Below are 22816 nucleotides of genomic sequence, written 5' to 3'. Positions count from 1 at the left end.
CATTACAAACGACTCCGCAAAATGCAAACGTGAAATGAGCATATAGAATAGACAGATACTCAGATCTATGCCCCATATGAGAGCAGAATAAATCAGTGTGAGATACACCATGAAATAACCACACCACGGGGAATAAGCAAAGCGTAGTGCATCTCCTTAGGCGCCCTTGGAAGACAAGTGTTTCTCTTCCTTGTCCTTTTTGCCTTTATCGTTGTTCTCCTTCTTTCCGTTCTTGCTCTTAGCCAACTCCTCTTTCTCTCGCCTATGACGTTCGAAATCCAGGGGCACATGGGCAAGTCCACGGGCACCAGTGCGTCGGATACGCTGTTCGGTGCGGGACATGGGTCGGTCCGGGGTGTCAGGAGCATAAGCGACCTCGTAGCCTCTGGCGGTGCGATTAAGTGTCAGACGCGGGGGTACATAGGAAGTTGGCTGGGGGATATTTCGGGCGTGATACTTTTCCAGGATCCGGGCAACGGGGTTCCAGTTTGGGTCATGCCATGGCTGTCGGATTTGGCCAGTCCAACCGTCGAAGATTCCAGGGCCGGTCCTCAACTTCTCGGCCAAGATGCGTGCTCGGGAGAGAGCGATCTCGTCCTCGTCGACTTGGCGAGATCGTTTCAATCGAGCTTCCTCGATCAACTGAAGTTGTTCTTCGGTCAAACGCTTCGGCTCGCACAAGGCCTTGGCTCGTGCAAGCTTTTCTTCTAGCTTTTCTAGGATCGGGAGCTTCGGCATAGGGCGGTTCTCTGCTTTGTAAACGGAGAATTTGAAAGGGACATGATCTTCCTCTGTGGATACCTTGGGCACCTTAGTACTCGGGCCCTGCTCCTCCGGCTCGAACTCAATCTGCTCATCCAGCACACGCTTCTTTTTAATAACTTGCGACTCCTGTGGCGTAGGCTTTTCCTCCTCTTCGAAATGCACGGACCGCTTGAAAGATCCATCAGGCGCTGCAGTAGGGCCTTTCCCTTTCAGCGAGGAGCGCCTCTTGGACTCATTAAAGACATTTGCATCGGTAGCCTCACGCTGTCTTTTTAACGGCCCTTGTTGTCCAGCCACCACTGATGGTTCTGGGGTTTGGAACAGGGGCGCTGGCGACTGAGCAGTCGCCGTTTCAGGGGCGTATGCGTTCGATGTGGTGTCGAATATTTTGGGCTGGCGAAGTGCTTCAAATAGAGTCCGGGGGGCGAAGAGGCCGTCGCTTGGGTATGCGATACAGATCGATGCGTGCCCGAAGTTGAAGCCGAGGCGTTGATAGGAGATGGGCCAGGTTTTTGAGTCTGTGCAGGCGCGGAGCGGCTGAATACTGAAGTTTCACCCAGCTCTGGCGTAGTAGTTGTTGGTATATCCGCTTTCTGGATTGGCTGTGGTACCTTGGGAACTGCAAATATCGAGCCGGAGGCCGGAAATTGACTTGCGGCCGCGCTAGAAGACCCTGGAATAGCACTGGCATTGTTCACCGATAACGACGAGAAGAGCTGCCCGGAACCCGATGCAGTTGCAGGCTCCTTGGCTGGAGTTGTCTCGATGGCTTTAGTGGGCTGGAATGGAGATGGGGCAGCAGTGGTAACATTGTTTCCAAAACCTGAAGGTGGGAAAGATGGCGCAGCATTCGCAAGCGCAAAGGGATTGTTCGGTGCGATCGATGATTGCTGGGGCTTAGCATCGCTTTTGAACATTGTGGCCTGAGTAGTGGTATCTAGAGCAGGTTTTTCCACCTCATGGCTTGCCTTTGGAAACATGGACGTGGCACCAAAGGGATTAGCACCAGATAATATGGAAGAAGCAAAGGGGTTCTTGGATTCAGTCAACGGTGCTGAGGGTGAGCTGCTTGGCTTGAACAGGGTAGATGGCGCAGCAGTAATTGCCGCCGGTGTCTCCGTCTTCTGAGCCGACTCCGATGTCTTGGAGAAGGATAGGGACGGTGCAGTGAAGGTGCCTGCCTCATGAGGTGAAGTGCCGGTGGGCTTGAATAGCGTAGACTGCGCAGGGGTAGTTGCCGCAGGAGTTGCCGATTCTTGTGTTGACTCCAATGGTTTGGCGAAAGAGAAAGTAGAGGGCGCAGTGAAAGGACTTGAAGCGGTGGATAACACAGAGCCAGAGCCATTCGTAGGAGCGGAGGTGGTTTTGTCTGCAGTAGATGATGCCGGGGGAAATATGCTGGGTTTTGGGAACGCGGGAGCAGGCGGAGTTGTTGCAGGTGTCTCCGTCTTGGATATTGCGTAGGCTGGCTTTGAGAATATGGATGATGAAGAAGAAGTAGATGCGAAAGCAGAGAGCGAGGGCCCCGCAGGGTTAATGGATGATACAGTTGGCTTGTAGACAGTGGTAGGCTGAGAAGAGGGTTTTGTCTGGAAGAGCGAGGGTGCCACATTAGTGGTCGGGGCGGAAGCGTCAGTCTTTTTGCTTGGCTCGGGTTCTTTTGTGGTCAAGAATGGATTGGGCGAAGAAGTGAAAGGAGACGGCGCTGCGGGTGTGACAGAGGTGGATGGTATCGAAGTTGCGAATGGATTCGGGGATGGAGATGGCATTTTAGATGGCTGAAAGGCCGCCGCAAAAGGATTCGGCGGCTTTGGCTGAAACATTGAAGGCGAACTCGCAGGAATAGATTCCAAAGATTTCTGAGACTCGGAAGCAATCCGGAATTCAGAAGCTGATGTATCCTGAAGAAGAGTATTGTGTGTTTCAACAATAGGCGCAGGCGTCTGATTATCAATATCACTCACGAAGAGGTCCCCATCTTCAGCCTCAGCCTCATGCAGGGTTTCACTCTTATGAGGCAACTGGGAGCGATCAATCATGCCCATTCTTGTAGCTTCTCTGATATTCATGCCGAGAATGATGGCAACAAGGCTACGTCCTGCACGCTTTGACTCCACATAAGTCTCAGAGAAAGAGTGGTCAGATGAAGGCGCAAAGTCTGGGAAATTGTTAGTCATACAACAAAGAAAAAGGAAGAAATGCGACGGAATGCATCGTGAACTTGGAACGATGGAGAGGGCAAGAGATGAAAAAAGAAGACAAGATTCGGTTGAGATGCAGTTGTCGGTTGGCAGCACTTACCAACAGAGTCTACTGGTCGATCACCCCAATTGAGATACAGTCCACCACTCGCGTTCTCGACAAACTGCAAGTCCTGGGAATTGCAGTATTCAATTGTCTGCTCGTCGTTATCGAAGTGCAACACCTTGGTTAATTCCTCCACGGTCCAATGGTCGTTCTTGGATTGCTGCGACAGCGGAGTCCGGCAATATGCCTTCCAGATTGCACGGATTGCTGTCTGACGAATGTGGTTGAAGTACACCTCCGCCACACAGGCCATTAGATACGACACACTTGGAGAATTGATGATGTTGAAGAAACGAGAGTAGAATCCCTGAGCAACTGCGTTCGTTCGGCGAGAATCCAGAGCACCTTGAGGTTCCCATGTATTACATGCAGCGGCAAAGAGCTCCAATGCCACCTGCACGCGAGGTGAAGAAAGTAGGCTAGCTGGCCATTTCTGTACACGAGCTTCCAGATCAGGCCGCTGGTCGTGGATCGAGAACAAGATATGATAGGCGCGGAACTCGTCCTCATTGGGGAAGTGAATACGCTCGCGGTTGTCATCGTAGTAGTACATGAGAGAGAGCATGGTGTTGTTGAGCTGCTCACGCTCCTGGTGACGGTCAAATTGCTCCGTGTTCGCCGGGTTGGAAAGAAGATGCAGGGACGCGATGTGGAACCGCGCAATTCTTTCTAGACAAGTAACCGCTATCTTCACATCTTCTTCGTGTGTAAGTTGCTGCACCGAGAAGTCGTTTCGGATTGATCGTGTCCGGTTCCAGACAAACATGTGGATGGTGGCCAATGATTCCCCACCATTAATGACATAACGAATGAGATAGTTCATGGTTTGCAAAAGTGTCTTTGGTGTACGGATATCCGAGGGCAATTGCTCGTCATTTCCAGCTGCTGCACGCCGGAAGCGTTTCACCATCTTGGTTTCCATGATTTCCAGCTGATTCGTTGCTGGGTTATGATACTAAATTTGGGTGTCAGTCTGGCAGCAGAGATAGCAACTAGCTCATTATTACCTTTTCACACTTGTCGACTGCTTTCTGCACGATCCGCTCCACTCTCTCGAAATCAGGACACATGCCAGTACAGGTACCCACAGGTGTAATGGCTTGGTTCAAAGAAGTCGGCTGGTTTGGGTCTGCCATCTGCCCATCTTTGATCGCCCGTTCGCGCTGTCTCACTTGATCAATTTTGAGCTGCAATTTTTGTTAGCTCTGTGGTCGTTTTCCATTTTCGAGGAAGGGCAAACTGACTTTGTCAAAGCGTTCCTGGTAGTTGCTCAACGTTGATGCATGCTCCATCGATGCGGCAGTATTTGATCCCCCACCAACAAATTTTTTCGAGGTTTGTTGCTTCATATTTGTCGTGGGCTGGGCAAATGGGTTTTTGGTAACGTTTGAAGCTGAAGCAGTGTTTGTGACTTTGGAAAACGGAGACTGCTGGGCGGGCTGGGCGCCGAACGGCGACACGACAGGTTTTTGTTGATTTAATTGCGCAAACGGCGAGTTGACAACCCCATCCTTGGGGCCCTCTGCGGGCTGTTGAGATCCTTGCACGATGTGGCTTGCAGCGCCTGCGCCGCGACCACGGCCACGAGCTGTCCATGTCGCTGACCCTCGTCCACGCCCTCGAGCTCTCGCCGCGCGGGGCGCACCTGCCCCTCTTGGCACATATGTTGATGTATGTCCAGTGTTCCCACCTCTTCCCCGTCCCGTCGAGCCTTGCACGCCCGGCGCGCCTCCCCTGTGCCCGCGGCCAACAGAAGGATTGAACGGGCTAGCCATCCTGCCCGCAAAGAGCGGAAAAAATTAGATAGGCCTCCGCCTACTTAAAAAGCCTCCCAACTCGCTCTGTGGTCAAGTTGATTCGGATTTTTCAGGCGGATAATTCCGTTAGGCGATAGGCGGCAAAGTCGACTGGCGCAGAGATCTGGAAAGGTGTTTGCTGTTTGCTGGAGTTGTTTCGCCGAGGCGACAACATAGAAGTCAGCCCATGTTACAAAAATAGGAGAGAATTTCCCGGATGGCCCAATACCGCACAGAAAAGACGGCGGATGGATACAAAGAAAGGCCGAAGGACAAAGCTGAGGGCTCTTACGAACTCGGGGACAGGTGTTCGCGCTACCTTTAAGTGAATGAACTCACAAGTCTTTTCTCTCCGGGCAATGTACGAGCGACCTCAAAGACTAGTCGCTTTCGGTATTTGCGATTGATGGGATTGTTCAAGCTCGTGAATCGTGCGCGTCGGAATTTGCGATAGTGGCGTGAACTGGAAAGGCAGCACCGGTTAATCAGCCCCACAGCAAAGTCCACATGAGAATGAAACCGAATCTCAACGCGTAGTGAGCACAAAGCGATCGAAGAGGATAGGAACGTAAGTTCCGCTGTGCCTACGGAGCTTCAAGCTGAGCGGAGTGGCTCCGCTTACTCCGCTGACCAAGCGCCTAATCGGGCGGGCGCGCGTCTCGCGCTTGCGTCTAATGGACCACCGCTGCGAGCCATTGAGCACATTAGTAACAATAGGATATATGTCTTATTGACCAGAGCTTCCATTGACATCATTGTATTCTGTAAACCAGTACCATCTCTAGGAGGTACTATCTGGACCCTATTCATCTGAAGTTAGGCAGATATCGCGAGCAACATGTGAAGCGACGGGTTGATCATCAAGCCTCTAAATCGAGTATAATACAAGACGCGGTTATTGTGGATGAGAACAGCTGAGGGGCTTTTAAGCTGAAGGGAGAGATTAGAATCTAGTAGATAGGCGCATCTATTAAACCAGTGGTTCAAGGGAATTGTATAGTCCGGCAAATATTCCAGCGGTGCAAGACCTACGCCCATACTTCTATTTAAACCTTGGAATGGGATGTTGCTTAGTCGGCAACAAAGTGCTATGCTCTATCCTCGATCCTCGATTCAACATAGCGTTATAAGGATACAGAAAAGCTATGTCAGATGAATTCAATATCTACAAGAAATGTCGGACCCTTATGCGACCTCTGTCCATGACACCGCATTCAAAGATCATTGCCACGATGCTTTTTGTGTGTATCTTTCCCTTCCCAGTTTTATAGCTAGAAGATGGAAGGGTAATATAAAGCAGCAAACGTACAGATGATTATGTATCAGGTTGTACATGGAAAGGTTGCCTTCAAATATAGCCTCTAGATATCTTGGAAAGTGCATTTAAACCAAATATCTAAAATAGTTATCAAGACACATTTCAAGGCTGCATAGGCAGCCATCCATTATTGTACATGTTCAATGTATAAAGAGAGGTTGTGATTATTTAGACCCTGGTGATTGTATCAGACACCCTACACTCATAGGTCTCTCGGCTCAGGACTGAATTGAACTGGTCAAATGGTAGTAGCTCATAGCAAGGTCATAAGCTTAATAGACTTTGAATACAGGTCTACGATACTGTTTAGTTGCGAGTTCAAATTCAAGAGGGAAAGACCGAGTAGTTGGAGAAAGTAACAGCTTGGCTATGAATATTGACAATACCAAAGCTGATTCGGTTGTATATTATCGACAAAATAAATTCTTAAGTATCTACCCAAATCTCATTTATCAACAGCTCCGAACATACAAGTTGGAGAAACCCATATAGACAAAAAAATAACCCAAGGATCAACCAGATCAATAGAAGACGAGAAAAAAGACGCGCAAGGCCAACACCAAAAAGATAAAGTTGAAAAAAAAAAGTCAAGAACACTAAAACCGGAATATAGACCACTTCAATAAAATAAAACAAAAGCCAAGTATTTTCAAAGAGAAAGAAAGAAAAAAAAAAAAACAAAACCAAACGGATCCCATTTGTACCGGCCTCCGGATGATGGCCTCAAGTTTTTGTATCAAAAATCCCAGAAACAAAAGAAACAACTCCCCTGGCAAAGCCTTGTGATAAGCGCTAAGTTTGTTGGCCAGAGCCATCACTCGTATATGTTCGTTAATACCCATATCCATACCCATGCCCCAATTTATCGCCATCCTTGAGCCAAAACCATTCGTGACAAGGGCCGCACCCAATTTGTCATTTAGACAGCGTGAGCAACAGGCAGCCCACTAGGGATTGGGTGACCCAATGACCCCGTGCGGAAAGGCAGGGATCTTTGGTGGAGGGAGTCCATGTGGGGTTGCTGGGTGTGGTGGTGGGACATGTCGTGCATGTGCGACACCATGGGCATCTGGTAGCTCATTGAAGGCTGGGTCATACCCTGGCTAGAAGCCGGTGTGGAGTACTCGACAGGAGTGAAAATGTTTTGACGGAAAGATGGGTTCCAGGTGTCGTAGTGTCCATTTACTCCCGCGCGTGAGTGTTCGGGGGTGGGGTTTGAGAAGGTATTGTGAGTGGAATAGTCAAATGCCGAAACCGAGACGTCGTGGGGGCTGATCATCTCTGCGGTCACAGGAGTGCTGAGCATGGGCTGCGAGAATGACTCTGTGTATTGGGGAGGTGAAGTGTAGTAGGGGCGGTCCTGGCGGGTAGGATTTTCGAAGTGGAGAGGCTCCGCCATGGAGAAGCTGCTTGGGAGGGAGCGAGCTGATGGAATATTGTCGATGGGTGTGGTTAAGGAGGCAGATGCTTGCTCAAATGATGAGATGGGGGTCATTAATCCGTGATTGATGTGTTCGGGCTCTTCAATTGTCACTGAGGCGGTGGAGTCATCTTCTTCATCACCCTTAGGGCTGGGGCCGCGGTTCATGGTGTAGACGATCATGTTGGCATCGACTTCACCTCGCTCAAACCGCTCTTCCATCTTACGAACCCGGAGGATCTCGTAGATGATTTCGACGTGAGATGCGTGCTTCAAGCTCCGCTTGGTGTCGCCAGCAACATCCTTGAGCTTATCGGCAGTAATACCGTAAGCACCGAGCTTGCGGATAATGTGAAGCAAGAGCTCAATGCGATCTGTTGAGATAGAGTTAGTAAGTAGTCACAGAATACGTCCTATAGGGAAACCATACACTCTTTTCTCAGGTGATCAGGCTCCTTGTGCATAACACCGGGAGGCCACCATTCGGGCTTAGTCTTTTCTGGGTCACCAGTAGTACCGGGAGCAGATCCTGGGGGGGGCTTTGCCACCGTTGTAAGGGTGTCGAACTTGCTTCCGAGGCTCGATGAACTTGATGAATGCCTTGGCAACCATACGGCAGTTAAGCTGTTGAAAGTGCTTCAAGGCACCTTCATAGTAGCTCATGACCTTCTGGGCATCTCCGATGCGGAGAGGAACCATTTCAGTGGATCCGTTAGCGAAGTCTTCGTTGTCAGAATCCTGCTCAGTTAGGCGATCATCAGAGACAGAAAGAGCGGCAGCGTTGCCCTTGCGACGTCTCACTCGACGAGGAGATGTGTCCATAGACTCTATATTGATATTAATATATATTGATCCTTGATTGTTAGAAATGGGACATTGACGTACGGCGAGCAGGGGCATGATAGCCGATACGTTCGCCCAGAATCTCGAGGAAGTTCTGGCGGACCTCTGGAGTGAAAACAGTGGAGTTTTGCTCTTGAATAGAAGATGATTCATCGACCTTGAGCTTGCCATCACGGTCCAGGTAAATCATGGCGAAGTGAGCGTAAGGGGGGCGGAAGGATGGGCGGGAGGAGCTCATCATTGGCTAAACCGAATATCAGTAAGATTGAACCCAGACTCCTGCCGAGGGAAAACGTACAGGAACATCACCCCATCCTGGGGGTCCTTCCAGAGCCGAGGCAGACCTCTTCATGGCTCCGCTTGTGGGAGTTGGTTTACTGTAAACCATTGTACCGGATAAAGGAGACGTGGGTTGAAACCAGTTGACACGATCGTCTCGCCGTAATTGAATCTCAAATCAAGATATGGTGTTCAGATATCAAGAATGGAGAGTTGATTTTGGTTCTGAATGCGAGTCTCGGAGAGACTGTTCTCTTTATAGATAGTGTGTGGCGGGGTTGCGATTTAGTCGAACAAGATGGGGCTAATTTTGTGGAGTTGCAGTCAGCCCAACTGCTTCTGAGTATCTTCGGCAGCACCAGTCCGTCCCCGGGACAGGTGTTCATGAACCAACGGTGGAAAGCCCATTGCCGCTCCGCTACGGGAACCGGTAGGACAAACGCTGATATTCAACCAGGGTGTCCAATCAAGCTCTTGCAAACAGAACTAGAGATTGGGATGTACTCACTTCGAGTTGACAATGTGCAAGTGTCTCAAAGGGGATGCAAAGCGGATAACTGCAGGACAGTGTTCGTAACCGCAGGAAAGGATATGCCTCCACTTTTTTTATGTTCCTAAGGCAAAGGAATAGTTGAGAATAAAATATGGAAAGAAGATCAAGTGGGATGATCGTTTTAAATAAATGCTGAGGGTGTATAGCCCAAAAAACTCAAGGGGATAATGCAAGCCTTTTCCAGTTCTAGATTTAATACAGACGACAAAAGCATTAAAAAATAAAATCAAAATCAATTTATTCAACAAGGATGATCCCAGAAGCCGGAAGTCCCATCGTATGCAGCGAGATTGGCGCAATTCACGGACATGCAGTAGCTTAGGAGACCCGATCCAGCATCCCTGTCCCACACTATTTGTAGATCGTTTTTTTTTCTTTTTCTTTTTTTCTTTTCTATTAAAATGATATTTGGATTTCATTTAATCTATTTTATATTTATATTCATATTAATTCTATGACCTTCCAACAGTGGTATTTTTTCTTCCCCAAAATGTCGATTCAGATCTTTAAATCACTACTATACGAGGCAACCAGTGGCCTAGACCTAATAAAATCCAGTGGTCAATCATAATCAACTCTATAAGTAGCGTTTAGCTGTCAGGCACCCCCGAACACACCTCATTGGGACGACGCACAGGCCCTATTTGACGCCGTGTGGGTGCTATTCTTAATATGCAGATCACGGAGGTTCCGGTTCAAAAAGTAATTCGTCATGCTGAAATCAAGAAAGTAGCGACTGTACACTCCGTACGTTGTACATTTTGAATGATGTCTACATACATGATCTCTTACTGAACTTTGATCAAATATTATCTGTAACATTTTTTGTTCTCGATCTTCGGATCTCAACATCAAAGTGCCCCGACACTAGCAACCAACCAAATGACTAAATCCACCTTTCCCGTTCTTCCTGAACCTATCAAAGGTACGGCTTGTGCATGGCCCAACATCCTGGATCCTGGGAGATGACTCGCCGATAAACTGTCACTTTTTTTTTTTACTCCCGTCTAGAGCTTATTGCTGCCGTCGATCTCCGTTCATTAACAGATACCTACTCCGGGGTGGCAAGCCAAAAACGGTGGGTTGATGGATTTCTAGACCTTGGCTTCAGCTGAGTATAGTACAGATCCCCCTGAGATCGGGCATCATCTCAAAAATCAAATCAGTTGGAGTAAAAGGGGAAGCAATAACTACGGCATACGAGTACGACCGTAGCTCTCGCTTACGATTGACGCGCGGTGGGCTCCAAGTCATTCAAAACGCTCTAGGACAGATCGAGATCAAGTGCCTGGCATCTCAATATCACGGCGTGATCTACTTTCCCCGGGGAACAAATTTGGTTGCAAAATGGTTCGAGTAATTACGCCACGACGGGTTAGACGTGGTACTTTTTGACGGGGATCTTGGGGGATTTTGTGACAGCCCAATCAGCTAGCCGGAAGCTCGTTGCCATCTTTCCCCCACCTCCGCCCGGGTCCGTGCAAAGAGTCCAGGGGAAAGGAACTCCGTACCCAGTATGCTGTCAACGCGTCCATCTCCCGTGCCGGTGGATTACACTGGCGTCTTGTGTGATAACCGCTACAATTTACACGGTGGATCTCAGACAAAGAAAATATTCAAAACGGCTTCATTGCAACCCAAAGAGAGGGGGGGTGATGAGATGAGCTCAAGAATGCTACTTCATATACTATCTCTTGTCTACTATCCGGACACAAAAGGGGAACCGTCCAACACATACTTCCTCGGTCCCACTATCCATCCACGCTATATCGGGGAAGATGCAAGAAGACCTTTTTCTTTTCTTTTCTCATGCACTACCAACTCCAATCTGATTGTGTACTTTGACCATTATATTCATCTGATTAATCTCATCCCATGCAAACTAATCCGTATCTAACCTTCTAACCTTTCAATTGCCGTGCCGTCCACCGGTGTTGGATTGCGAAATTTCTCGTAGGCAGTAATCCCGGACAATATGGCGGACAAATTAGCTTAATGAGATTGCCGCCGGGCCCTGTGGCACACATAGAACAAAGCAGTGTCTTCGAACTAGACAATTTCAGGGCATCGGTACGGAGGACAAGATTTGTCATTATTTGATGTCTTTGAGGGCGCAGGACTAAACTGGGCACCCAATACTGGGATCAGGAACTATCTCCACGATATCATCGATGACATCCCCAACTGTTTCTTTGTTTGCGTCCCCCCTGTTCCCCCCGCGGCTTGTTTGCTTTGTCTGTTTAGCCGCCGTGTTTTTAGCGTGGAAACTAAGTGGATTTTCTCAACCTATTTGAGTCGGATAGTTAGGGGGCAATTTTCCCAGTTACATTTGAAATCACGGATTACCCCGAACGTACCTACAGACTACGGAGTATTACCATGGTCAATATTCCAATTCAATTCGAACTAACTTGGTCTAGACTTTAGATGCACACCCCCTTTTTTTATTATTCAAATATGTCAGAGATGATCAGGGTCCTACTATGATTGAGATTGAAAGCTTCTCATTGGACACGGGAGGCGATCCCTATGCTGTACCCATGTACTCCGTACTCCGTACAGGCTCTACCTAAACGCCCAAGCTAGCCACAACGTGGCACAGCTTTTTTTTAGCACCGCCACGGGGACATGGCAGCTGAAGTACAATTCCTGTTCGCTTAAAGGTACAGCAAAGCAGCATTCATGGATGTTCCCTGTTGCACTTTGATCTAAAGATGCTGAAAGCCTAAAACGAACGTCAGGAAGTTTGACACCTTGGCATTGCCAATCCCCATCACACTAGTTTCAGAGCAAACAATTTACCAAAATAATATAGTGACCGCCATTGCCGCTTACACCAAAAAAATGAATTGGGTCGGATTTGCTCGGCGATGCAATCACCCTGAAACCTCAAAATGAGGCGTGACTTAATTCGGCCGATTCGGCGGATATGTGACAGCGGGTGTGCACTGACGGAGGAAACTAACTTGGTGGGGGGCTGGTGGAAGGATTGGCGATGACCGAAAAATCACTCGATCGGGGTAGGGTTGGAGATGGGTTGATCTACACTTCCAAAGACCTTGATGTGTGTGTCCGTCACACATTTCTGGAACGCTGGAGAAAAGCTTCCGGATTACCAGGACTGGGATGTCTCGTTGGGTTCCTTCACCGCTACAGGGGGGAAGAATTGGGGATGTATACAACATACAAAGGAACCGAACCTTCGGGATGGTGGTATCGTACTTTGGGGGATGATGTCTTTAGTTCGCTTTGGAACTTGATAATCCAACAGTCGGTCTGGGGCTTGGAGGAATAGACATGTGGAAAGGGGGTGAGGGTGTATACGCGGAATATCAGCGGGAACAGCGAGATGGTCGTTTCGAGGCTGCATGATCGGTGTGCTACAAAGATACCGTTGAGGCAACCTGCTCCCATGACATATGGATATTCAAGATGACGAGCAGAGTATATTCCTAGTCGGGTAAGAGAATTGCTGCATCTCTGAAAGTACCCCTCGTATTAATCATATAATTAAACCAACGTCAGGGCCTATCAAATCAGGACTCGATTTGGATCTTCGGGGCACACACATAAGCAGATGGATTGAATTGAGCACATGACTAGTGCAGGTTGTTGGCCTGACCCGAGCCACCGCATGCACGATCGATCAATGGTGTCCCTCGATCGGGTGCGATCGAACCGACAGAGACTGAGTGTGCGTCATTTGGTACCTCTTTGGTGGGGGTATTAGAGGCCGAAGCCGTGACCCGTAGCTTTTCTTTTTCGGGTCTAAAATTGGCAGGGGACGTTCAAAGGTCAGATGGACGGGGGTATCCACATGTGTACCTTGGCCGGCCAATAATGCGTCGACCATGACTCTTTTAGGAACTTTGGAGCATGTCCTTGGTCGCAAATCCAATCTCGCTAGGACAATGAGGCCCAGACTCGACCCTCCCCACCAAGCCAGTGGGCTTGGGCGGGTCGGGGATGGCGGTCCGGTGAAATTAAAGCTGTCAAACTCCCAATGGGGTCTAGTCTGTTATCCACTATCCCAAGGGAAAGGTCAAAGTTGGGGATCTTTTGAACGACTCTACTTGACGGGTTGGCATTGATGAAGATTTTCAATCTCGCTTTCGTTCAAATGCCGTATTCAATACCCTCGGGTTTCAGGAAGCGATGTGCCCAAATGCGAACTATGCTTCAAGCGCTCGGCTTACATTTGTCCAAGGTCGTGAACAGTACAATCCTTGTGTGTCCTAGTGATAGTGTCGTTGATCATAACCTCATTTTTTTTTCAAGGCAGCCAATCCCAATAAGCATTTCGATCGGGGAAGGTATGCCTATCCTGTTGTAAGGCCAACATTACAAATAGACATCCTAGTGGTGGCTTTCGATAATTCTCGATTCCAAATGGATATGCAATCTTTCTGGTCCATGCCGCCTAATAGATAGACAGTGAGAACAAGAAGTAAAAAGCAATATGAAAACAAGAAAGTTCTTTCTCCATTATGGCACGGCCCGAGGGGCCGCCTGTAGTGTTCCTATAGGTCGGGGCAGCGCTACTGCAATTCATCTATAGAGTACTCCGTATTGTCTCCCATTTTGTTGCAGATGGGATACCTTTCCGGCTACTCCGTACGACCTTCAATAGAAGCTGCAAGTGCAAAACTCATTATGTCAACCCCTGAGGCTGTGGTCTCGATTCAGGTACTTTATCTAGTGGATATACGATGCAGGAGTGATCTTGGCAGATGGGTGGCGGGCGCAATGCCAAAAAAAAGCTATGCACAACTCGTACTTTGTACCTCGTCAGCCTGACCAGATTGGTTGAAGTTTCGTCATTGCATTGTTCACGGTCCACTTTCGTGGGTCCATCCTTCGGACTCGCTTAACCTCAGGATAGTCAGGAGGCACCCTTGCAGCGGAAAACTACTCCGGCGGTCTCAGTATTTTAGTGGGGGCCAACGTGGAAATTATCTGCATACAATATACGACACCTGTAAGGGGAGAAAAGCCATGAAAGGCTTTCTATGTCATGTTGATGAAGCTCTGCATAGTTTGAAGCGTTCTCAGGTCTGGGATTGAGGGTCTGATCAACTTGTACTCCGTAACGTCTTCAGTGTCAACACAAGTCAACATAATTCAACAGCCCCAAGTGGGGTGCACACAGAAGGCTGAAGGTTATCAGAGTCCCAGATACCTGGATGAGGGTGAATGGAGACGTGACTCAGCCAATCCATCCAAGTCTTCTCAACCCAGTGACATCCTTGCATCGTACTTTGTCTTCAACTTTCACCCACAACCAATCAGTGTACTATTCTTCTACACACTGGAACCACCTAGTTCCTTTATGTTGATAGTATGAACTCTGCTAAGAAACTGTATCCTCCTCCCCGGGACCACCCCTCACCCCCAAAGCTTCCTGACGAATCCATCAACCTCAGACTCGCGATCGCGTTTACTGCACTTCTTTTCTTTCTAATTCCACTTTTCCCCGAATTTATCTTCCCCGTCACGCTAGCCCAGTTAAGTCTCTAGTGTCCGCTTGTTCCCGTTCCGCGGACCAATACCACCGTCGCAAACCCTTGCCCATCGACAAATGGTGTCAACTGCACAGGCGGACAAATTTCCCGAATCAGCACCCGCAAGATCCTCTCTACGATCTGTGCTCGATCTCGATCCAAGTGGTGACGTTAGAACGGATATCCCAACAGCATATATAGACTTTGAAGATCTGCTTTATTTTTTCGGGATCCAGTGCGAACGAACTGGAGACCGATGCACTGCACAAGGCCTCTTTCGTCCATTCCATCTCACTTTTCCCCCCATAGAACTTTGTGGCTTCATCGCAAGTCCGATAAGGCCCGGTTATCATGCGTGTCAGTGGCTGGGGGAAAATGCGTGCTTGCGGGGCCGCCAGCGTGTGACAAATACTCCTCGACATCCTCATTCGCTCTGTAATTAAGGTGCATGGCATTATTACTAACTACTGACTGTGGGCTTTCTGCGTAGGGTACAGAAACGATGATTACGGGCATGAAGGAGCCACTTCTGTTCCACGGGCTTCGATTGGCTCTTCGAACTTGACGCAAGGCAATACCCACCGTTATGTTTGCCATCTTCAGACGTAAGTGAACACTCTGATAATTTCTCGAGTATGAATTCGCCGAATCTGTTCCCTCAGACCCTAATTCTGATATGGGAACCAACGATCCTTAGTTTCCGCCACATTGATTAGGGCAAGCATGTATGCATATGGTGCATCGTGCATGAGATTTCGCGGTGTGCGGGTGGGTATATTCCCCCTCTTCCCTTCAGGGCCGAGTCGGCCTGCAGGCGTTCGAGTTCCCACGATAGATTCCAGATGTTTCTAATATTCTATAATGATATGCAGATCATGCCGTTGGACGTTTTAGGGAATCAGTATCACTCAATATATGGTATATCTCAGATCTGGACCCGTATCGAGAGAATGGAGCAGGTACCATGCACAACGATCCCATTGGGTTTTCCTGGAAAAGGCTTTCAATTTACAGCCCCTAATACCGGAGGAAAACTGGAACTGGTTGCACCCGGTAGCGTACAGAGTGGATTGTGCAAAAAGACTGTCATTACCCTAGATACGGGATCAGCGTCCATAGGGTAATCGTTCCAAATCGCCCACCGACGCACCTGTACATCAACTTACAGGGCTATGTACGATCGACCTGAGCGGGGATGACAGTCTTGGGCCTTTTACCAGTGGATTAGGGGCTAAAGGAGGAAGTGGATCACTGCAAAGCACACACAAACTTCCCAAAACTGGTAAACGCATATTCGCTTGGAAGGCTCAATTCTTCCCCGACGGGAGCTATCCACAAACATGTCCGTGCGAGATCTACCTTAAAAGCAAACATTACTTCTTTTGTCGACGTACACCAAGATGGTTCGTGATCTCTCACGATCTTGGGGGACCTGGAGTAGTAGGGTCCAGATAACAGGATTAAGGAATCCCCCCCGGAGCCCACATGACTTTTCGAGATATCCCTTACCTGAAATCGAACTGAAACAGAATCTGAATGCAGGTCCCACACCCAATCATGCATCCGGAAATAGAAAGGTCCATGCGATATACGTTTCCACGCGAGAAATAGATCTCCGTCGAAATGGTGGAAAACGATCTTCCCCGTTGAACGCCAAACCCGGAAATTCGGTGCCCCTCCTTCTTCCCGTCCAAGTTGGATTTTTTCTTTGAATATCAAAGATTTATTCGCACACTCTCAGTGAAGATATTTAGATATTTCGATATTGTACAGAGTAGATTTCAATCATTTCCATTTTGGCAACCATTTTGGCAAACATAGTTCCCCTTAAAACACTTTCCATGCATATACCCTTCCAACGTGGAGAGTCTGTTTTGCAGAGAGCAAGGAGGTGTGCGCCTCGTATATATCTATTTGAAATTGGCATATCGATTTTTGTTTCGGGACATTCTTAGGATGTGACCGTCGAACCAGAAAGAAGGGGGAGATCGCGTGGAGGGCCTGGGTGCGTCAGTTTGCATGTGGAGTGAAGATGGCAATCTTAGCTTCATGTCCTCAATCCTACACTAGATAAGCCATTGCAATTTGTTCTATATTGCTGATCCGGACGCCTACGAAAAACACGTCCTGTGATGAGCAGCCAGGTGGCCGACCTTTCACCGCTACAATGACTTGCTCGGAGGGGATATCAAGATGTCACCGCCACGTTTAGTACAAGCCGCTACTGCAGATAATCGTCGGCTTGAGTATAGTTGGCTAATTTAGTTTGACGCAAAGTGACGCTCGGATAGGATCTAGACAACGTCCGTTTTGGAAGCTTCTATGTACAATATAGATATTGCGATGGGTGATTCACACATATATATATATCAATACACTGTGCATGGCCACCATTTACTCGAACCGTAGAAAAAGCAAGGTAAAGGGAATCAGTTTTTTAAAGTAGTTCGCAGGGTCAAATCCAATCGGATGTCCTCGATCATACAAGCAAACATGAAACATAATCGACTCGAGAACGTATTAACTTTTTTTCGGGGGGGAATTGTATCTAGCCACTCTCCACTGTGTATCCCCATCCCTGTCAGGGGGGTCCCCTGAACTGTGCAATGAAAAAAATTTTCGTCAGTACATGTACATGCATATATGCACAGCACCCGCGCCACATTCAGGACTATTTAGGCGTGGTTGAACGGTCAACAAATATCTGTTGTCATGTACCATGCAAGTAGCAAAAGCAAGAGTATCCGGGACCTCCTAGGACCGGCCCGAGGTACTAAAAAGAAAACCCGGCCTCCCCGAGCCACTCAGAGCTGCATGGATGGGGCTGGGTCAATGCTGGCTGGCTGACCGATCTTTTTTGTCATCAGGAAATGCGGGGATCTGAGGCCACTGTGAGCGATTGGAGTCCTACGCTATTTGCGAGGCAATGCCACCATCGCTGTCAAGCAGGCCGGCCTCCTTGGCAAGCTCGTAGAATTTACCGCCACTCTTGATCAGCTCTGCAGGGGTGTCGAATTCAGCCACTCGCCCCTTGTCCAGAACTACGATTCGATCAGAGTCAATGATCGTGTTGATGCGGTGCGCAATCGTGATGATGGTCCGGTCAGAGAAGATGCTGCTGCGCAGGGTGCGCTGCAGCAGTGCATCTGTCTCCACGTCAACTGCAGCCTATCGCCATTGTTAGCTGAAACTGTCATTCAAAGGTTATAAACACAAGTATCTTACGGTTGCCTCATCCAGAACAAGGATGTTACTAGGAGTCAAGAGAGCACGGGCGAGAGATACCAGCTGGCGCTGGCCTTGGCTCAGGTTGGAGCCTGCAGTAATGTGTTAGGAAACCGGGTCAGGCAATGTTTTACATGCAGATAGTTACTTACCTCCTTCCTGAATCTGAGCATCCAGTTGTCCGTCCATCCTAGAGACATGGTCCTTCAATCTCGCGTGATCTATTAATTGCAGACGGTTAGTCGCTGGAATGGAATAGGGCTCAAGTTAAAACCAACCGATAACGCTCCAAAGCTCGGTATCATCGTGGACATGACGAGGATCCAAGTTGTCACGCAAAGTGCCTTCGAACATGGCGGGATCTTGAGGGATGATAGCGAGACGTCCACGAAGATCATTCAGGCCAATTGTAGACACATCAAGCCCATCAATACTAAGCGTTTGTTAGCCTAGAGCGTAGATGCAAAGGGAGAGAGTAATGTGCTCTTACTTGATCTTTCCTTCAACGCCCTCGATAATCCGGAAGAGAGCCAGCGTGAGCGAGCTCTTTCCGGCGCCCGTTCGGCCAACAACACCGATCTTCTCCTTGGGCTTAATGTTAAGATTAACATCCTTGAGCACAAGGTCAAGTCCAGGCCGATAGCGGGTGCTGTAGTTATTGAACTCCACCGCACCTTGAGCCGGCCAGCCAATGGCCGGGCGACGCTTGAAGATCACATCGGGTGCCTCGCTTGGGAGATTGGCGTACTCGAGAACTCGCTCAACGGACACGATGTTTGTCTCGACCTCCACAGTCTGACGAACAATCCAGTTCAGAGATTGCGTGATCTGGAGAGCATATGACATGGCCAAACCGACCATACCTGGCGAAAGCTTAGTGCCAGTCGCGACAGACATAATGGCCAATCCAGCGGATGCAAGAATGATGATCGAACCAATGAACTCAAGTCGAACGGCGAGCCAGCGGTTGGCACTGATGGACGGGAAGTAGGCCCGGAGATTAGCATCCATGCGCCATTCGTTCTCAAGGGCGAACCGATTCTCCTGCCTGTACGCACGGATGGTCGAGATACCGCCCAAGGATTCCTGGAAGTGCGCATAGATAGGGCTTCGGGTGACGCTGTCCAAACGCTTCAACTCGCGGGAAGTGCTCAAGTAGTACTTCTGGTAGCTAAAGTAGATATAACCCAAAGGAACGATGAATATTATGAAGGCTGGGGTGGATGTCGAAATGACAATCATGGTAAATATCGCGCGGGCAGAGTTTGCGAACAACATGTTAAAAGTGCGAGCCAGTACCTCATCAACTCTGTAAATGTCGCTAGAGAAACGGTTCAGGATGCGACCAGATGGTGTGGTTTCGAAGAAGCTCATGGGGGAGCGGAAGATAGCAAAGGCCATCCGCTCATGAAGTTTTCGAGATGCTTCGATAGAGCAGAAAATCCACAGGATTAAGTTCTGCACAATGACCAAGAGAGATGACCCCAGGCCAAGCGCCAAGTAAACACCAATGAACATGCCAACTTTAGCATTGGTTCCATGAGCTTCATTCCACTCAGTCCAGCGCTTCAACCAGTAGTTACCCACGACTTGAGCAGTCTGAGCAGCCATCATGGCAATCAAATAGACCACGACTGCCACAACATTGCTATCCTTTGCATATTGGCCGTAAACGCCCCATTTCACTTTGCCTTGCTCTGAAACTTCTTGGGTCTGCTTACTCTTGAGAATGTTCTCCTCATCTCCCAATTTGCGCCGGGGACCTTGCCAGCTCACAGTGCTTGCACGGCGCAATGTAACGGTACTGGTTCTTCTGCGGGCCTCACGACCACCACCTCCCCTGATGGGAACAAGGTCACCAGGCTGTTCAACATCCTCGCTGTCCGATGCACCATCGTCCTGGATGATGGTGGTCGTGACTGAGCTTTCGGGGCTAGCAAGGTCCTCAGAGCCACTAGCAGTGCCTTCATCGTCCGAGTCCACCGTTGTAGAGCGAACGAGATTGGAAATCTCCCCCTTCATGGCCATCAGTTGTTCATACGTTCCTTTTTCGATGATGGTTTTGTCACGCAGCAGGCCGATGAAGTCAGCCTCCTTGAGTACAGTAATTGCATTTGTTGCAAGAATTCTGGTCTTGCCACCAAGAAGGCCAGATCTCCCAAGCACTCGATTGATAATGTGACGTCCGACATGTTGATCAACCGCCGAAAGAATGTCGTCCAGAAGATAGATATCAGCACGAGCGTAGACAGCTCGGGCGAGTGTTAAACGTGCCTTCTGTCCTCCTGAAAGGGAAATGCCACGTTCTCCAACTTCGGTTTGATCACCATCAGGCAAGTTCTTAAAGTCATCGAGCAAAGCACAGGCTTCAACAGTGAGATCATAGAATGAGGGGTCCCATCGGTGTCCAAAGACAATGTTTTCTCGGACACTGGCATTCATAACCCACGGTGCTTGGGCAACGTACGCGATTCGCCCACGCACGACCACCTCTCCCTGGTTCTTCCACAGGTCACCCAGCAACGACTGGAGTAAAGAAGACTTTCCAGCACCGACTCGGCCAACGATACAGCTGAGCTCTCCCTTGCGTGCACTGAGATTGATGTTTTCCAACACAGTCTCACCAGTATGACGGTTCCATGTAAACGAGGCATCGCGAACTCGGACAGACTCGTCACCGGGATGCGCCACGGGATCTTGGAAGACAACAGCATCCGTCTGTAGCTCCTCTGCAGTGAAATATTCAATCAATCGCTTCACGGCCACGGAAGATTCGATAATGGATGTAATGACCATAGGCAGGATAGAAAGCGGGAATGTGAGCAAGTTGAAGAGCGTCAAGGCAGGGAAAACAATCTCAGTAGTCAAGGGCTTATCATTTGTCAACACGAAAACGGTGAATGTGGAGCAAGACACAAGGAAAGGGGTAGACTGCCAGGTAAAATTGGCAATGGATTGAGTCGCTCCAATTTTGCGGAGCGTATTCAATTCAAGATCATTTCTGATATGGCTAAGTTTGTTCATGAAGGCCGTGTTCCAGGCGTAGAGCTTGATACTCTTGATGTTGTTCAGAATCTCGGTCATCAATCGGGTTCTCGAGTCCTTGTTCTTCATTTGGATGATCTGCAACTTCTTCATCATCCGCGCAATGACACCATTCAGAGGTATCATAAGAATCATAACTCCGATACCAGCAAACATGCTCGCTCCAACAAGCTGATAAAGGGACACCATGCACAAGGTGATTTGGAAAGGTGCAGAGATGAGCTGAGTGCCGAACTGGGTCAGGTCTGAAAGGCGCTGCTGATCAACTGCCATGTGGTTGACAATATCGCCGGTCGTCTTTGCCGAGCGCCCTTCGTTTGATAGTTTCAGGGATTTGGCATAAATCATAGCAGTCAGGGCTGATTTGACTCTCATGCCAGTGTCGAAAGCACGCTGGAAATATTGATGGAGGAAACTGGTCTGAACGACAGAAACAGCAAACATGGACAAGGCGATGGCGACACCCCTGATGATCGGGTCCGGATTTGGGCCCCGATACGAGTCAATGAAAGCAATGAGAAGTCGTAGGAGTTGCGGCTGCACAAAGGCAAGACAATCGCTTCCGGATTTGATTATCGCACCACGCACATAGGGGGCACCGAAAGCCTTGAAAAGCGCTATCCACAAAGATGGTTTCTTTTTCTCAAGCTGTTCATCCCATGCCTCCTTCAGGGCATTGCCCGTGGCTCGGGTAGTATCACGATTGCGGAGATTCCAGAGGTCATCTTGAGTCAAGTAGTTTTTGTATCCATACTTCATCATCGGGGTCATCCAGCCGAAGGTTAGAACCGAGAAAACATCGGCATAATTGTAGGGACACTCATCCTCGTCTCCCAGCGCATCGTAAGCGCTTTGCTTCTTGGGTACGAAATATTCTAGCACAAACTCGAGAATTGCTAGTCCCAGGCTGACATTGAAGCAGACAAAGTAAGGGAGTTGGTTGATGTATTGCTCCCGCGCAACCAGAGACCGGAGTTTGACCGCATAGACGATGATAAAGAAGAGCCAGTAAAATAGGACAACCCCATTGGGTTGTCTACTCCGCCAGTGTTCGAAGTACTGTACGGAAGTTATCACTCCCAACGAAATGATCGTTAGAACCGAGGACCAGAAGCGGAAATCAGCCCAAAATCTTTTGGGGTCTGATTCGACTTGGATCGCAGCTTGAAGAGCGGTGACGACAATGAGAGCGGCGAGAACGGCCTATCGACAAAATTCCAGTCAGTACATTATCAGTGATTTTCAGGGGTGTGCGAGGGTGTCCGGCATGTACTTACCAGCTTGGTGTAGAAATGCCAATTCTTCGACACGGGCTGCGGGATCCGCTTCCTCAGTAATAACCACAAAGCAGCGAGTCCGCTCAGCGTACCCCAGACAGCCACCACTGCCACAGTCACGTCAAGAAAGCATGGCGTCAGATCGAATCTCAATGAGCTGACAGGGCCCCAGCCCTCGCTATCGGTACAGAAAGGCTGTCGCCGGGAATCAAGTGCCGATCCAAGGGAATGCGAGAGGTGCCCCGGGCGGGACGCCTCTAGGACCACCTGGGATTGGCCATCCAGCATTTTTCTTAGTGACTTCGTCCCAGTATACCTTTCTGTGCACAAGCAAGAAAAGATACAACGTCGGAGAACCTCAAAGGAAGAATGGAGGTATTGGTGTAAGAGCTAGGCTGCTGACTAAAAGCAAGAACCCAGCTCCACTTTACGATGGGGAAATCCCGAGGTCGGGGCTACTTACCGTGCTTATTCCTATAAAGTCGGT

The 22816-nt window shown here is 48.9% G+C and overlaps 3 protein-coding genes across 3 annotated transcripts; all 3 read right to left on the bottom strand.

Annotated features, from left to right (window-relative positions):
- Window positions 1-156: 156 nt before the first annotated feature.
- N7500_006954 (uncharacterized protein) lies at window positions 157-4847 on the bottom strand (the record flags this gene model as incomplete). Its single annotated transcript, XM_056678098.1, has 5 exons — window positions 157-1158; window positions 1221-2923; window positions 3067-4027; window positions 4080-4259; window positions 4317-4847. 5 exons carry the CDS (start codon window positions 4845-4847, stop codon window positions 157-159), a joined length of 4377 nt encoding a protein of 1458 aa, XP_056533098.1.
- A 2258-nt stretch (window positions 4848-7105) lies between these two features.
- N7500_006953 (uncharacterized protein) lies at window positions 7106-8837 on the bottom strand (the record flags this gene model as incomplete). Its single annotated transcript, XM_056678097.1, is given in 5 exon segments — window positions 7106-7980; window positions 8037-8135; window positions 8155-8433; window positions 8492-8693; window positions 8748-8837. 5 exon segments carry the CDS (start codon window positions 8835-8837, stop codon window positions 7106-7108), a joined length of 1545 nt encoding a protein of 514 aa, XP_056533097.1.
- An 8852-nt stretch (window positions 8838-17689) lies between these two features.
- Window positions 17690-22617, bottom strand: N7500_006952 (ATP-binding cassette glutathione S-conjugate transporter YCF1; the record flags this gene model as incomplete). Its single annotated transcript, XM_056678096.1, has 6 exons — window positions 17690-17950; window positions 18008-18099; window positions 18160-18228; window positions 18286-18440; window positions 18498-22255; window positions 22330-22617. 6 exons carry the CDS (start codon window positions 22615-22617, stop codon window positions 17690-17692), a joined length of 4623 nt encoding a protein of 1540 aa, XP_056533096.1.
- Window positions 22618-22816: the final 199 nt, after the last annotated feature.

The sequence above is a fragment of the Penicillium coprophilum genome (assembly GCF_028826855.1).
Source record: "Penicillium coprophilum strain IBT 35676 chromosome Unknown utg000004l_segment0_segment0, whole genome shotgun sequence".
In the NCBI taxonomy this organism is placed as follows: Eukaryota; Fungi; Ascomycota; class Eurotiomycetes; order Eurotiales; family Aspergillaceae; genus Penicillium; species Penicillium coprophilum.
This window is presented reverse-complemented; position numbering and strand designations above follow the sequence as displayed.